The 17,890-nt window shown below is 36.6% G+C and overlaps 1 protein-coding gene across 3 annotated transcripts in view; it reads left to right on the top strand.

Moving 5' to 3' along the window:
* The window catches only part of ulk4 (unc-51 like kinase 4), an 84,508-nt gene that overhangs the window by 22,228 nt on the left and 44,390 nt on the right, over positions 1–17,890 (top strand). For all 3 annotated transcript variants that reach the window (XM_060870121.1, XM_060870119.1, XM_060870120.1), the window contains exons 20-27: positions 2,202–2,363; positions 2,479–2,661; positions 6,673–6,800; positions 12,711–12,844; positions 13,358–13,479; positions 16,844–16,900; positions 17,007–17,058; positions 17,174–17,268. In XM_060870121.1, coding sequence (XP_060726104.1) covers positions 2,202–2,363; positions 2,479–2,661; positions 6,673–6,800; positions 12,711–12,844; positions 13,358–13,479; positions 16,844–16,900; positions 17,007–17,058; positions 17,174–17,268 — 933 coding nt within the window. The remainder of the gene's footprint in view (positions 1–2,201; positions 2,364–2,478; positions 2,662–6,672; positions 6,801–12,710; positions 12,845–13,357; positions 13,480–16,843; positions 16,901–17,006; positions 17,059–17,173; positions 17,269–17,890) is intronic.

The following is a 17,890-nucleotide window of genomic DNA, read 5'->3' as shown; positions in this document are numbered from 1 at the left end:
CCACCTCATGCTCGGTGTTCCTGGGATAGGGTAATAGATCCACCATGACCCTGATCAGGACAAAGATGATTAAATGAATGAATGAAAAGCAAAGACACTACACTAACAGTTAGCACACTTTGACCTGATCTGCTCAGTCAAATTATTACACAGTGATGAAAAACATACTTTCTTTTATGACGCTAAAGGTTTGTGTAGAATCTGCTATAATTCAGCTGTGTACTTGCTGTAATATGTTAAGACATATTATGAGCAAAATACACAATCCAACTTGTAGTTTTTCTGAAATAAAAATAACCCATGATAAATAACCCTAACATTCAGTGGTCAATAAATTATTGTATTGTGTTTATAAATATATAAATGAGTCAAAATAATTAAAATATCATGTACACGACCTTCAGCTGTGGACTAGCACACAGGAATGCTGATTCTGTAGATATGAATTTTGGGGGAAATACATAATTCTGGTAAACTTTGGCTTGAACATGGCCCTGGGCTAAAGTACAGCTGGAATGCTGAGAAGGTGAGTGAGTGTGAGTGTGAGTGTGAGTGTGAGTGTGAGTGTGAGTGTGAGTGTGTGTGTGTGTGTGTGTGTGTGTGTGTGTGGGAGAGGGAGAGGGAGAGAGCTACAGAGGAAGTACCCTAGAGAATAGCTGTCCTCATCTTTTTTTCTCTTAATGTGTACTGTGTAACCCCAAACTCTGACACTGTATAGATTTGGGCTGTGCACTCACACGGGAGGTAGTGTATAAATAAACATATAGGCGACTCTCTATAGCGCTATGGTGCTTATGCTGTGTATGAGAAGTGGCTTTTTGCTTGCTTCCTCTCATACAATATGTTTATCCAGAGGATGGGACTTAAGCAGCAAGTCAAACTGAGTGTTGTTTGTGATTTGAATATTTGTTTTTGTGCACTATTAAATCTTATATGATCAGAGGAAAGCTTTGTTGTACACTCTGTAAATTATCCATCACACCCCTACTTAAAACTAATGGTCTTAAGGCAACATTATTTTTGAAGGGTTGTGGCATTTGGGTTAGAGTGTAAGAAGATCCGAACGGGTCATACTATGGAACGCTCCATTACTCCTCTGAGAGCACCCTTAAAGCATCTCATGTAGGCCGCACTACAAAGGCGTGCATGCTGCTGTTGTGCCACTGTATGCCGAGAATTGCCTCAGAATACATTTTGTTATGGAGGAACCTTGCATTTAAGAGTAGAGTTTTATTTTCTCTAGGTCCCACTTTTTCTGAAAAGGCAGATGTACCAAGAAAAAAATGCCTGCTCCACATCCCTGTTCCAAACTTGCCCTCCAGCAGGCTGTCAATCATTTTCTCTACGCTTTTCCTAAGCTTCAGCTCTAAAGTACCACTCTAACCTCTCCACAGAAACACTGAGTGGGCCAGAGTTAAAGCAGCAACTCTGGATGCAGCTTTCTTAGACTGTCTTTGCCCTTAACACATTAGTATTGCATTCGTGTGTTGTACTATACATGTGTGTTTTCAGCGCTCTGATGGGGCACTTTTATAAACTGACCTGAACCTAGTCTTTCCATCGAGACGAGATTTGCTGGTGTTATTGCCGTGAAAGCTGGCCGATTGCATCGGAATAATGCACAGAGTAACTGTGCCTCAAAGATATTTCCACATTGTGGTATTTTCCTTTATCCATGTGCTTGCTGCTTGTTGAATGCTCTTAAATCTTTAATTTCCACTCATTTCAGCCATGGAGAGATTTGCTCAAGGACAGAAGACTTAGAGACAAATACCAGCACAAATAAGTTTCTACTTGCTGGCCTTGGATTTGCTTAGAAAAGTTCAGGAATTTATTCACTGAGCTGATGTTTTTTGAGGGAGTATATTCCCAATGATGTAATTGCATGAAACCTGGAAGCTGCTATATCTGCTGCTTTTATATTTACATATTACAATAGAGAGGAATGAAATCCTACAGATTTGAATGTAATACGTTCTGTTTAGTTTTATTTTAGATCACGTTAGAGAACTGAGCCTGTTGTTGCCCTCAGATGAAACATCTGATATTGCTCTTAATCATGAGAATGTGTAGAATTAGTAGTGTTTTTCAATGAATGATTTAATAATAAAAATTCTTTGGGTTGTACAAATGGTTCTTTTAAACCTGATAAAGTAACGTGTAAAAGATGATGTATAAGAAGCTTCTAACGTTTCATACAGGAGGAACTGGTGGTTAACCACATGGCAGCAAAGATCATTGAGAATGTATGTAGCACGCAGTCTCGCTGTGCTCAGGGATTTATCACAGCAGAAGTGGGACCTGCCCTCTGGTATCTGTTCACTCACTCGACTCTGGATGCACTGCGGGTCAGTGCTATGTCAGTAAGTAACACACTTTTTACTTTCTCTCAATCCAGAGCACATTATAGAGTAATTTGTGTGGATTCTCAGGCCCACATTCATTAACAAGAGTGTTATTGTTTTCCCCACACTCAAGGCTCTGTGCAGAATAACCCGTCACTCAACAGCAGCATTCCAGAGTGTTATTGACAAGGTTGGATTACCCAGCATCCTCAGCTGCTTAGTGTCAGGAATCAGCCGTGTGCAGCAGCACATGCTCACCATGTTCGCCGCTATGTTGGCATCTGGAGCACACTTACACAGACTAACACAGGACAGAGTATGTATACGCACACACACACTGTTAAAGCTTCTAACTGTAAGTAGTGCTTATAATAATAACTAAACTGCAAGGAGTTTAGAATATTAACAGTTAGAGCTACACAATGTCAGTAAAGCTAAAACAAGATACATGTCAACTAAACAAACTAGTGAAATAACATTGTCCAGATTGTCCACAGTTTCACCCAACTCTTCTGTAGAGATTATTATTAAATTAATATGCATTAATATGCATTATGCTATCATAATTATTAATTCATATACATTTTTGTTAATTCAGTATGCATACTCAAAAGAAAGAGAGGCTGCTGCTTGGCAAAAATAATACACATTAATATTGCATTTATAGTATTTCAAACAGGAACAATTTGATGTCTGGTATTCATCAAGAAATTGTGTTGGTTAATATTTGATGTATGATATTCTTATCCAATATGGGAGGGTTTGGGTTTTGATTTGGAATGTGTGTGCATTGCATTTTAAATTTCATTAATGACTATTGGCTGTGTAGGTGCACTGGAAATCTGAGAGTTAGGAAAATGAAACCTTTGTGGGAAGATATTGACAGTGAAAAAGAAACTTACCCATTCTATCCAGAAGATCTCATACTGCGTCGTCTTGACATGGATTGCTGAGGCATCACCTTTTATTTATTTATTTATTATTATTATTTATTAATAACTTTTTAGTTGTAGTCAGCTTTGCTGAACACCTCAGTGCAATGCATGCTCAACTCATTGCAACACGAAGATTTCTGTAGTGTACCACTGACTATGAAATGGTTGAATTCAGGTTAGTACTTAATTTTCTTTTCTTAGGTATTTCAGAAATGACCAAAAACTAATAATCTTTGAAAGCACAGAATACATGAAATTTTTTTGCAGGCTTTGGAAAAGTACAATTACAAATCCACCTTTACATTTTTAATATCATTAACTTTATAATGGTTTCACTCACAAGTAGATTGCAAATCAAACAAAATAATCCCAAAAGTGAAAACCCCACACTGCTACTGGCTGTTGCCTCTCACAGTCTTCCTCACTTGCGCAGATGGCTAATTGGTCATTAGTACTGATACAGTTACTGCTTGGCTAGTCTGTTAAAAGAATGTTATCTACCACAGCTGGATGCAAACTCTTTTGCTTATTTATTGTCTCTGGTCATATATTAGCATGATGTTATTAAATTGATCTTGAGTTTTTTGAAGTAATAGTTGTTGGTCTATTAATTATGTCAACAGAAATTTTGAAATTAAAAATATTATGGCAATTGAAATTTTTAGTGGTTAGGGCATCTTATCATTAAAAGGTTGTAAAATCCATATTCTAAAGCCCATTTTCTGTTATGGTCTTCCCCTTGACAGTGCTATTAGAAATATTAAAATATATATTAGTGCTATTGAAATATATGCATATTAACATATTCTTTAAATTGCTTAAAAATGCCATTGGCATTTATTTATCAAAGTTGAACAAGCAATAATTTGAGGCCATGGAAAAAAGAATCTGCATCTGAAACATGAATTTGTCAAATGTCAAAAATGATGACAACTTTTAATTAGTACAAAAAAAACGATTTGAGACTTTTTATTAGAACATCAACAATTGACTAGAGATGATAAATTTTGTCCTTAAAGCAGTATAAGTATTTCACTGGGTCAAAGGTTTGCTTATTTATACCATGGGGAAAATCAAATTTCTTCTTAGGAACAAACAGATAAATGTACCACAAGAACCTATTCAAACACATGTATGCAAATATAACCATTTTAAACTTGACAAACAATACATTCCGTCTCAGTTATGATTGAGTGAACATTAATCTAAAAGTTGTTCAACTTTCAAATGGTTCAACTGAACCTCAAGATAACGCTAAATGAATTGGTGCAGGATTTGGGTATCAGATACCAAAGATTGTATATCTGCTATTAAGAGGAGCCCTAAATTGCCATGGCTTGAAAGACTATTGTGTAAGGAAAAAAACCTACTCCAAGATCAGCATAAATACAAAACAGACAAAGGTTTGCAGGTAATCATCAGCCCTTAAGAGGGTGGAGTGTTATGCGTTGAGATGAAACAGAAATGAATGTGTTTGGACATGATCAGTGCTATATATGGAGGAAAAGGCTTTTAATCTAATCTTTAATCTTTTTTATCTGAAGAATACTTTCCCAACAGGACCTTAAGCATATCTCTACAGTTGGCTAGTAAAAACAGAGAGAAACTACTTTGACCCAGTGAAAATCATATATAGAAATAAAAGCTAAAATAAATCTGACTTTTAGCTATTATTTTGAAAATACATCTTATGGAAATAAAGTAGATTTTCTAATTGACAGAAAACATGACAACATATAGCTTTGTTGAATAAGGACCCATTATATTTTCGAACATCATGTTTTCTACACTATTAAGTCATCAGTTAAGTCATTTTTCAGTTTGTCAAGATTGTCAGAAACACTAATCTGCCCTGTAGCTGTTCAGTGGTTCAGTGGCTCTATTCCCTTTGGGGGAAGGGGCTTTATATGCCAAGTTGATCTGGTACCTCCTATGGTATGACAACTGGCTTAATTCACATCGGAGGAGACATATATTCATATTTCTAAACCCACTTCAACATCTACACCATTGCAAAGGATCTATGACTGAGCAAATAAAAAAAGGGAGATAGATGTATGAGAAACAGGGATTCATTAGGAATGTGAAGATTTAAAGCCTCACTCTTCCACAGCAGTCACAGCGTTCTTCCAGTGTTCTCTACACAGACATAGATTTAGGATGAATATTATTTCTTCAATCACCTGTTGCAAATACGTCCTTGTTGGCTGATTCAAGCAACTCAAATTTACAGTGGATAGATAACAGTTGGTTTGATCGCTGTTTCAAGGTAACAATTCAGAAAAAGGAAGCAAAGCCAGCAGCTGGAGTTCAGAACTAACAAAATGATTTTGTTGGACCATGTTAAATGTGATGCAATGTGCATCACATTTTCTGGGTAATTTCAACCTTTTTAAGAAACTTAATAAATGCAGAAAGATGTAAAAGAAAGAAGAGAACAAGAAAGGAAAGTGCTAAGCATACAGAAATAATATTTCAGTAATGGTCAATAAAGTCATTCAAAAAATATGTGTAGGATGGACAAACTGTTGCCCTTCCACATTATGTACTGTATTTCTGTATAAAACTTTGTGTTCATGACTTACTCTGTGTTTAAAGACTGAAGGACAACCTTAGAGTGATTTCATTTGCTGAAGAAGCTGATCAATTGGAAAATGGGCTGTAGACATTGATTTAAACCCTACTATATAATGCCTTTGAGGCTGCCTGTGATGAACAGTGGTAATTTACTTTGACCTGCAGCCATTTGTATGTAAATTTCAAATTTGACCTGGGATTTAAAAAATACACAGGAGTGCATGTCTTTGGAGTGGAAAAAACTTACTGCTTCACTTCTGCACCAATTATAAATCGCTATAGATTTCTCTGCTTAATTCCCCTGACAAATAAAAGGCCAGTGCAGCCTGTGTTTATTCATGCATTGTATCGCCTAGAATTTAAATTTCAATGAAGCACCGGGCGACACAGCTAATTGGGTAAAGATGTCCAACAGTCTCCGAGTGCAGCTTGAAAATACTGTTGATGTATTACAATTCATTCAAGGCATTGATGATTTTGAAATTAATTAACTCCCATTCTTATATCATATTTAATCACAACGTGCAGAATGTTTTTCTTTTGACCATTGTATTCAATTAAGCAGATGGAGAAAGCTAATCAATTCTTCCTCGTTTGCTGCCACTAAATGCTGTGGAACTCATTAGCTTATTAACCTCTATTTTATGTCAAGTGTAGTTTGGGGACTTTGCAGTTCCTTCTAGCACCTTATAGTGTAAGTGATCTCACTCGTCAAATTGCTGTCCAACAATATGGCTTGTACACAAAGAAATGTCCAGAGACTTTCAGTCAAATAGCAGTATTTTTTAATGAAGCTCAGTTTAATGGCTTTACAGGACTTTGTTGTGAAGATAATCCGCTCTCTGGAGAGTCCATCTTCAGTCATCCGAGCCAAGGCCTTCCTGGTGCTCCTGCAAGTTCTCATGAATAACCGGGAGTTTCTACTGCTGTGCTGCAACTCCAGGTAATGAGCAGTTTTTGACAATTACAAGATATGTTGTGCATTTACTTTATAGTATATTAGTTGTTATTTGTTCTGGCTTTCTTGACTGACAGATCCCTAAATGTCCTTTTATCTGAAACCTATATAACTAAAGTATAACTATTATGTTCATAAAGTCCATAAAGAGATGAAAAGAGAAGAACCCAAATACACATTAATATCTATTCAGAAATGATAAAAGAATGATAATAAATATACCGGTCAGGCTTATTCTGCTATTAGACTTTCAACAGATTGCTTCTCGCATGAAATGTTCACATCCTGGGTAAAACAAACCTTTGTGTGGTTTTTAGTAATTGCTACCTGATTAGAATAATTGATAGGCTAACCTTTGGCTCTTCTGTATATTAGCAGGTTGAGCAAGGACTCAAGAGTTTCATTCTCTTCCACTTTATTTTCAAATTAGTTTGTCATGTTTTCAGAATTATGAACCGTTTTTGACTTTTTGCTGCTTTTGTCTTTGCTGCTATCCTTTAAAATATTTTGTATTATTTCCCTCAAGCACTTTTCCAAAAAAAACCCAAAAAACAACAGTGCGTTTCTTATTGATAAAAATAAACAGAGATGGTTTATTTTATACGCAATTAATTTGAACACATATACAGAACGTGTTGCTGTGTATGTTATCTGACCTCAATCCTGTCTAATAAGTAATGTAAATCATGACCAGCATCCATTATGTTTATGTAAGGAATAAAACATGAAGATGGAAGTAGTGCTGTCTTTACTAGGCTTATAGAAAGTTTAAGAGCTTGAATAGTTTTGTGTATGATTTCTCACTGCCTATGATTGCCAAGGCAAAGTAGGAAAAGTTCAACAGAGGCTCTAGATTTTATATGAAAGAAATCCTTAATGTTATTGATTTGGCCTTGGTTACAGAATGTGCTGTTATTGGACAATAATCCACAACGAAATGAATTATTTTAATATAACCACATCTTACAGTATTTTATTTCTCTTTATATCATGCCAAATTATCAATGAGTGAGTTATGAGTATTTGAGTTAACCTTATATGTTATGGAATGTCCATGAGACAAGTTTCTTTAAAAGCTATAAACAGTCTTTCCTCACTAACTTCGTTTTTGGTCTCTCTTGAAGTTAATAAGACGAAAAATGCAGCTTGTCATTTTACTGATAAACCGAAAAGCCCAAACTCCTCTTTCCTGAAGAGTAGCCTGCAGCATAAAATATACTGACTGCTACAAAGCGTTGACACTCAAGTCCCCTTGCATAAATGTTAAATAAATGTCTCTTAAAGAAAAAGCTTTAGCATATCAATGAATATACATGGTTCTCTTTATATCATGTAATGAAGTTTGCTTGATTTTGAATACATTTCTGTAAATGCACATCTACGCACAACACATCTAAAATCCTGGAGAGACTGAATAATGTGTTTTTTTTAACGCTGTTTATTATTATATTAGATTATGTAGAGTATCCACCATACATGTAACTGTGAAGGAGCTACAGTAGTGTTATAGAAAACAAATGTTATTGAAATCTAATCAACACTCTCTATCTAATTCGATCTAAAGATTTAGAAGTATTGTGGTATAAATCACCACATCATCTATACTTTTCTGGTTTGCCTGCCTGTTGTTTTCCTTTCCTTCCCCAAATTTCCACTCATCCCTGGTGCAGTGGGTTAGAGCTGACCCTGTTCTCAATCTCCCACAGTGATAGCAGCTTTCTTCTAACTTTCATAAACACTTCCCTAATTAGCTCGGCAATGTTGGCTACACTTTCTGCAGACGTGTCAGTCTGGATGCATTCTGCCCAGCATCTCCCTGCTCTGAGACAGATGAGTGTATTCAGAGCCAACTGAAATGTGTCTAATTTTTGGACAATCTGTGAAAATGGAAGTAGTGCTGTCTGTTCCGGGCTTATAGGAAGTTTAAGAGCTTGAATATTTTTGTGTGTCATCTATCACTGCCTGTGATGGCCAAAGCAAAGTAGGCCAAGTGCAACAGAAGCTCCAGATTTTAAGTGAAAGAAATCCTTAATGTTGTTGATTTGGCCTTGGTTAGCGAAAGCTTTGCTGTTGGCTTTTTATACCTAATCAGCCAAATTCCTTAGGGAAGAGTATTCTTTTTTTCTTTATTGCCATGTATAGCGTCTGAGGTATCAGTCAGGCATTTCCATCAATCTTAGTCATTGATGCTAGAGAATTCCTTTAGGATTCCAATTACAACTCCATGCCTGTTGAGCTGCCTGCATATGTCCCCGCACACAGGAAAAGTAATTTACTGTGAAGGTCCCTGTTCTTTCTCCTCATTTCGATGTTTTTTTGGTCAGGTGACGTAGTGTCCTCCAGGCAGTGTCTGACTAATAAAGGCCTGCTTGATCCTGATGTGTTACTATAATATCCATGAATTTTCATGTTCTCACTTTCTGCTTTCCATTTGATACTAAAACAGCCAGATGATAGCCTGCATTGTGCAACATAAATGCCTATTAGAATGGAGGGAATATTACCAAGGGCTAATTTAGTGCGCTTGTGGCATAAATAACATGTTCACTCCAGCCCTGTCACTATTTGAAGGATAGCAGTATTGTACTCTGCAAGGGCATGCAACAGTAATATTTCATTTGATCCTCTTATGCTTGTCATTGTAATTAGATTAAATTAAAGTCACTACTTACTGGGCTGGATAAACTTGTCCTAAAATTGTAGTGATCACATGGAGGTAGAGAAAACTGTGCATTCCATATTAATATGCAGTATTAGTATGGACTTGGAGAATAAAATAATGCACTAGCATTGGTTAACTGGGTTAACTGGCAATCAGTTAAAAATGACTTGAACCAAATCATCTTGAACAAAACACACTTTCTCTCTGAAGTACACACCAGATATTGAAATTGGAGCATTGTTTTGGGGTGTTTTGGGCCTGAACTCTAAAGTTCAGACTTAAAAAAATGTCAGTGACTTCCGGATCCATCCATCCAACAAAACATCCACCCATCAGAAAACCAAACCATCCATCCATCCGTCTTTTGTTTTGAACATTTGTTTATTACATTTCTAAGTTAAATATTTTTAAAGGTTTAGTAAGTTTATATTGTGTCAGGTCTAAAGATATACTACATTTTGTTGAGCCAATATAAATAGGACTTTTATGTGATTCCATTCCATTTTAGTTAATTAATTATTTTTTCATTAAATGTGTAGTTTTGCCTTTGTCTATAATGTGCTTTGAATCTGCACCAACATATTAGTTGTTTCGTTCTCACAGTTCGGTTCCAAGTTGTAATTACTTGGATGTCTCCCAAGCGTCCAAATTATTTCATCTTCGCCTGTTTTTTGTTTTTATGCCATTGCTCTATTATTTCCTCTTCGAGCACCTGACTCATGTTGAGTTTGTTAGTGCTATTATTTACAATATTTCCTTTAGTCTGTTTTTGCTAATCTTGTTGGTTTCTTAAACTTCTCCTCTCCTCTGTTCCATTTCAGTCTAATTTATTGCTGGATTCTCTTCACTGTGAGGCTCAAGCTACTCTGTGCAATTTTCTGTCTGATTGCATTTTCATCTGTGTCTAATTTGAAAGATGCATTTTATCACAACACTGTGTGTGTGTGTGTGTGTGTGTGTGAGTGTGTCGGAGACAGACAGTGAGACAGAGTGAATGTGAAGGCTGTGACTGTCTTGTCTGACAGGGAAAAGTTGAGGTACTTATTGAGTAGAAGTGTGCTGTGCTGGATGGGAACAAGCTAATTAACAGTTTCTCTTAATAAGTGTGAGCCTCTAGACTGCTGTAAACTGTCTGTTCTGGAGCTGTGATTCTCATAGGCTTCACTCAGCACATTCTCACCCCGGCCTTACATTCTCACCTTCCTAAAGAAAAATGGTTGCTGCAAAGCAGTCATCAACAGCCTGGATATTTTAATAAACTCATTATGATGTGCTGAAATGATGTGACAAGCACCTAACTTAAATCTGCTTGCAATCAAACATAAGCATTACCATATTTTAGCTCTATGATGTTTAATACTATTTTGTTTGCATTTATGAAGACAAACAGGTTGAAGCACAGTGATCCAGGATTTTTGTTGTTGGATTGTAAATTCTGGCTTTTTGGGAAATGGTCTATAAGTAAATTAGATGACTACAGTGTCATGTGGAATAATGTAACAAGTGGACTAAAATTTCTAGGTAGCAAAGTGAGGGTGGAGATAAGTGTAGATAGTTTTAGGTAGGCGGATAACGTGCAAATTATAAAAGTGAGTAGGTGGTGATATGCTACTGTAAATTATATTGAGATGTATCTGTGTGCCTACAATCCTTGACAACACCTGGTGTATGAGTGATACATGGCAGCAGGTTTTAATGATCTCCTGCATTGTATGATTCTGCTGTAGCACATTAGTTCTGGTGCTGCCAGTTGCCTTTAGATACTGCATAATTAATGTGTTCTGTTAGTATCATGTGAGCTCAATATAAATACTTGGAAGAGCTTAGCATTTCTTATAGCTCATACCTCGAACAAACAGCATCATGCAGACCAAGGAGCTATCCTAACAAGTCTGGGACAAAGTTCTGGAAAAGTATTAATCAGGGTTTTGTTGTAAAAATATATCAAACTTTGAACATCCCACTGAGCACCATTATATCCATTATTGTAAAATGAAAAGAATATGACACAATCACAATTCTGCCTAGAGTAGGTCAATGACTGGGTAAAGAGAGGAATAGTCAGAACCAACCAAGAGGCCAAGGGTAACTCTAAAGGAGCTGGCAAGATCCACTCAGATGGGAGATGTTGTTTATGGAACAACCAGCCTGGATACTACACGAAGCTAGGCCTTATTATGGAGGAGTGGAGAGAAGAGGGGGGAAAGCCTTATGAGTTTGCCAAAGGCATTTTGGAGAAAGCAAAAATGTGCAGGGGGATTCCTGATCTAATGAGACCAAAATTGAACATTTTGGCATAAAGCACTGTTTGGATAAAGCCCAAAACCATCCCCATAGTGAAGAATGGTGGTGGTAGCATTGTGTTGTGTGATGTATTGATCAACAGGGCCTGGGAAACTGATCAGGGTTGAGAGCAAGGTATATGAAGCCAAACACTTCATATAGCAGTCTTAGAAGAATTCATCTGGGTTGAGGGTGGACCTCAGATTCATATATTTACCTAAACTAGAGTGGTTCAAAACCAAGAACCTGAACGAAAACTCACACCTTAACTAATTTGAGGATCTGTGGCAAGATTTGAAAGTTACTGTTCACCAACATTGTTCATCCAGTCAGGCAAATTACAGTATGCAACTTTGCCAAAGTGAATGGGCAAAAATATGGGAAAACAGATGATCAGAGACATATCCCACATGATTTACAGCTTGGGAGTGAATATTTATGCAACCAAAGAGTGTCTGCTATTATATTAATTTGTTTAAACCTGTTCTTGGTCAGTTTTATTATTATAGAATACTTTCACATAGTCACTCTTTTATCACTGATGTTCTTTTTACTGTATTGACTCCAGAGACACCAAATGTTCATCTATAATATTGACCAAAGTGGTCTTTCCCAAAGTAGTGAAATACAGAGAAGGTAAAGTTTTTGACTTTCTTTTGTCCTTTCCACTTCAAACTAAATTAATACTTTCATATTAAGCATGTTCAGCGTTCAGGAACACAGACACACACACAGACACACACACATTTCACGTTATAATATTCCTCATTTCACAGTATACCTTGTTTATTTTCTATGAAGCTCTACTGACTCACTACCATCCCATTTCAATCCTGTCCTCTCTCAGGGCATAGAGTGTAATTGATGAAATGCATCTTCTGTGTTCGCAAGAATTATTCCATGGATGTGTGTCTCTGAATAATAATGTTGTTCTGACCATTCTCTTTTAGGTTAGTGATGTACATTGAGAGAGACACCCGAAAGGCCGCACAAGGGAAGGAGCAACAAAGTGGCAATGAATATCTGTCAAAATGCCTGGCCCTGTTCATCCGTCACACAGTGCAGGAGCTGCCAGCTATCCTTGGTAAATCAATCACATTACACCCAAAAAAGGAGAGCCAGGGAGAGGAAAGTAGGGAGAATGAAGATGAGATGGGGACAGGAAAGCAAGGCTACACAGGGAGCGGGTGGTGGTGAAATGCATGATGTGAGAAAAGGAATGACTGAAGGAGAACAAGTCAAGGGCAGATGAGGGTTGAAGAGAATGAGCATCAATTACTTCAGAGTCTAATTTGATCTGTCTCTCTTTTTAATTACCTTTCTGATTGTATTTGGGAGCACAAGGCCAAATATTGATCTTTTCCTGCAGTTTCATTTGTAAATCAGTGTTGTTACTTCCCTATAACTGCTTCAGACTGGTTTCTGTTGTACTAGAGGCAAGTTAAGCCGTGAGTAGGTGGATGTGGACACCACACATCTGCGAGACAGATGTCAACAGCAGGGCTCTTAGGAGGAGAGTCATTTGTCTTTTCAGTCTGCTGCTGCTTTGTAAGATTAGAAATTATGTCCTACCTTTGTTTTTCTTGGTTTTCTGCAGATGACATCCTGACAGCATTAGGGAGCATTGTGGGAAGGAGGCACCCCTCCAATGCCCAGACACGTCAGCTCAAACAAAACCTTCCAATGACTGCGGTAGTGCTGAACCTACTTTCCTCACAGGTGTGTGGAGCGATGGGAAAATTAATATTGATGCTCAGGTCACACACACTTTCTATGTGAGCCCTTAACATTCTGCTTTCATTTGGGACATGCCTCCATGATTTTTAATGTGTTTAATCGGTTTGTAGGTATTTTTTAACTAGATACACAAAACGTTGTATACGTCAATACTCACAATTCATTCTTAAATATGATTGGTCAAGTGTTGACTAAATTTCTATAACAGACGGCTCTGACAGTAGCGTTGGCTCTGATATTAAAACGCTTCTGTAGTAACATCAAATTCCGTTTCTGTAGTAACATCAAATTCATGTCGAAGTGTATAGAAAAGGCTCAAATAATTTGATCCTAAAAAACTGTACATGCTGCCATTTATGTAACATTTATATTTCAGTGGTTTGAGGTAAAGTTTTCTTTTGTCATATTCATCGTGGCAAAATTCTTCAGGATAGTTTTTTCATTTAGAGCAACTAGAGAAAAAACAAAGGGCGTTAATGAAACGAAATGGTAATGATAATGGGAACTAACATGCAGACATTACACAGCATTAAAGGCACATAAAAAATTATTAAATAAAGTATGTCGTTCTATAATAAATAAATTCAAAATAACTGACAAATTGTGGTATAAGTGGAATAATACACTTTAAGACATTATTGGAAAATAATAAATATTATGTGGTAATTGGCTGCATCAGACCAACCCGTCATTTATTTTGAGGGTTTTTTGTTTGTTTTTTGTTTTTTAAAAGTTCCAAGTGTGGTGTCCAGCATTAAAGGTTCACCTATATTTCTGCAGTCACACTCAAACACACTCATATTATGATTATGATTTAACTAATGGTGCAAAATTGGATTTATGGCTTACATACTCCATCAAGCTGAAATTAACATGAATGAATCTTTGTCTAACTCTGTGAGTTGTCACTTAGTGAGTCAATGAGTTGATTAAATCTGAATCTCTATTTGGCCATGATTTACCATTTTGACAGGACCTCAATAAACAGGCAAATTGTGTGGTTTATTTTTGGGGTTAATAGCTTGTCACACTGATGCAATTAGCTTATTTCAGGAGTTGACACTGTGACATCTATGAACAAAGAGCTACAGTTGTCATTAATGACAAGGTTTCTGTATGTGCCTGCCTGAATGGTGAGGGAGGTGGCATTGATGTAGAATTATTTATGTGTTTACACAAGTGTCTGATCGATCTGCATTAAATAATTTGCTGGTGGTGTTCATTGGCTCAGGGGCTTTGCTGACCTCTTTTTCCCTAAAGCACTGAGAAAAGATGCTACAGCCTTTATAATATGTGCGGGTGTTTGTGTGTTGAGTGGGTTTAGGGGGTGGGGGTTGATGTAGCTACATTTCATAAAAAAAAAAATAAATAAATAATAATAATAATAAGGTCACTTTTTTTGCCACAATCCACAACATTTAATGCAAATTTAAATCAAATGGTTAAAATTCATTTTAAATTAAATGGTTAACCAGCACAATGTCATAAATGAATACATTAATAGTTCTGTTTCAAAGAAAAAAATGAAAAGAATAAAAAGCAAATTGTATTATGAATGTACTTTTCTACAATATACAGTATAGGAAATGACAAGGCCAATTGTATTGTTTTTGATATACACTGAAGACACAAGGGTTTGAGATCAAAAGATGAACATGAGATCAGAATGTCAGCTTTATATTTCCTGATAGTTACATCTAGATGTTTTAAACAACTTGGAACATGGTACCTTTTATTTGATCAAGTAATCAAAACTATTGGAACATGTGACTGTCAGGAGTTGCTATTGCTCTCCAGGTGTGCTCTGTTAGATTGACTGCAAAGTTTACACTTGTTTTGAGCCCTGGCTTTCACTTGTGAAGACTGCATTTGTCGTTAAAATGGATAAACCAACATGAAGATTAGAGAGCTGTTTATTTGGGGGAAAAGCAAGCCATTTTGAAATTGAGAAAGGAGGGAAAATCTTTCAGGGCCACCAAACAAAATTGGGCATAATCAGTACAACAAATTGGAATGGCCAGGGAAAAAAAATACCACTGGTCAACTGTCAACCAGTCAGTGAGCAGGTCTGCCAGGGTATGCACAGCAGTTGAGGACAGAAACATTGTGAGAGCAGTGAAGAAATCTGTGAGATTACAAACCTCCAAAACTCCACAGGGCATCACAATTCACTGTTTGTAAAAGACTTCAAGAGCAGAAATATAGAGGCCATACCACAAAATACAAACACTCATCAGCAGTAAGATCAGAAGACAGATTGGAATTAACAAAAAAATTCAGGGATGTGCCACAAAGGTTCTGGAACGAAGACTAACCTACCTACCTATAAGCATTCGTTAAATCATACACAATTCTAACACTCAGAAGTGTACTATGATATCCTTTCACGGTTTTTATTTATAGTAAGATATGAGTAGCTATTATTTACTGTATAACTGTCTACTTTAACTAAAATGTTTCTCTTTTAGATCATTTGTTTTTCTTGTTGATTTGAATTGGATTATTATGCGAATAGTATCCATGTTAGTGAAAATTTGTGCTTACATTTGTCCGTCCATACATTCATGTCAGGGATCCAATCTCATCTGTCTCTCATCATCTCTGTGGACTGTTGCAAAGCTGACAGCAAAAACACAAAGCATTCATCAGTCGCTAGGGTCATACTGCAGGTCATCTGCGCTGTGACTAGCATACCACAAAGCTTCAATCTCTTACTGACAGCAGCTTGACTTCTTCTTCCCCTCAGCAGCCATGACCTTTCTACCTCTATCATCATCTCAATACTGCAAGTACACGCCTGAGCTCCCTCAGCCTTGTGTCTCACAGCACGCCTCCATCTCTGTCACACCAAATCCCTCACTGGAGCTTTGGCAGCATCTCAGAAGTGAGAATGTGTTGACTGTTAGATGACAGCACCATGAGGCATTATTAAGACTGTTCTTGATTCCTTATGACTGTTAGACTGGTGTTCCATAGGGAAGTTGAGCAAATTTAGACTCTGTAGAATAAGAATCTGCTAGTTATATAAGTAACATGTAATGTAATATCATCAAAAGTGGATCTCAATCAGGGAACTAGATTGATATAAGTTTTGTAGATTTGTTAGAACTTGATTTTATTCATTAGTTATTTATTTAACACTCTGAATCTGCAACCTTTGATTCACCAGTAGATATTGCTATGGTACAGGTGTCTAACTATCAGCTGATGGACTCAACTGTATTTTTTTATGATGCAGTTACTTCAGCTGGATGACTGAGACTTTATGCAGTCATAAAGATATTTTGTGTAATAGAGAATCATTGAAGGGGAGTTGCTATCTAATCTGAATGATTTGATTTGGCAGATCTTCAGGCCTCAGGTGGTGAATGAAGAGTTTCTTATCAAATTTGGAGCACTCCTGGTGAGTGCATATACTCATTAAAGAGGTGTGATCCACACATATACATGTACACCTTGTTAAGATGTGTTGTCATTCCTTCTATCTTTACTTTTTTGTTTTTGGAAAGAATCACATAACATCCATCGACTGCAATGAGACAAATTTGGGAAGTTCTGTTGGTAAGATTTTCATCTCATCTGTTATTAAATGAATACTTCTTTTGCTATAGGTGATGATATGATTAGCAGAAGTGTTCAATACTTTACCAATAAACTGACCTTTTCCTTTGTGCAGGGCCGACAGCTTCTGAGGATTTGATAAGAAACACCCTGTCAGCAGTAGAGGCCATTTCCCTGCACTCATCCCTTCTAAGTCGCTACCACTGCACTGTGAGTAACGTGTAGTATACAAACTCAGACACAGTGTAATGGGACCAAAACTACATTTTGCATACTCAAGTATCCAAGACCACAAACTCTACATTGCAATACTCAAATATAAAGTAGATATTTATTAATATATGTACTAGATAATAACTATTTATTATTCAATCATATTCAAACAAGTGTAGATAAAAAGAATAACTTTTTCTTTAAAAGGACTCAATGATTTTATCTTGGTGATCTTATGAAATCCATTTTTGTCACCCAACTGAAATATTGATGTTGAAGATTGTGATGAATAGCCTTGAAACTATTGAAGCGTTTAACAGCAAAGCTAGTATATGTAGATATAGTATAAAATATGAATAGGAAATGATATAGGAAATGTTCTGGGTCTGTAGAGTGATAGACTATACTAGCCATAGGTGTTTGTCTAATGAGTCTAGTATATCATTGATCATACTCAGTTGACTAAAGTGTCTATTATCTTTAGAGGAGACTGATTTCACTCACTGTACATAAGTAGTGAAATCTAGTTCAGTATTCAATGAACACTTCTGATGGTGGGAAAATTTTTAAGCCTTTTACAATTAAATGTGTTATAGTGTGATAGAGAGAAAACAACTGT

Source organism: Tachysurus vachellii, chromosome 5, assembly GCF_030014155.1.
Source record: "Tachysurus vachellii isolate PV-2020 chromosome 5, HZAU_Pvac_v1, whole genome shotgun sequence".
Classification (NCBI taxonomy): domain Eukaryota; kingdom Metazoa; phylum Chordata; class Actinopteri; order Siluriformes; family Bagridae; genus Tachysurus; species Tachysurus vachellii.
This window is presented reverse-complemented; position numbering and strand designations above follow the sequence as displayed.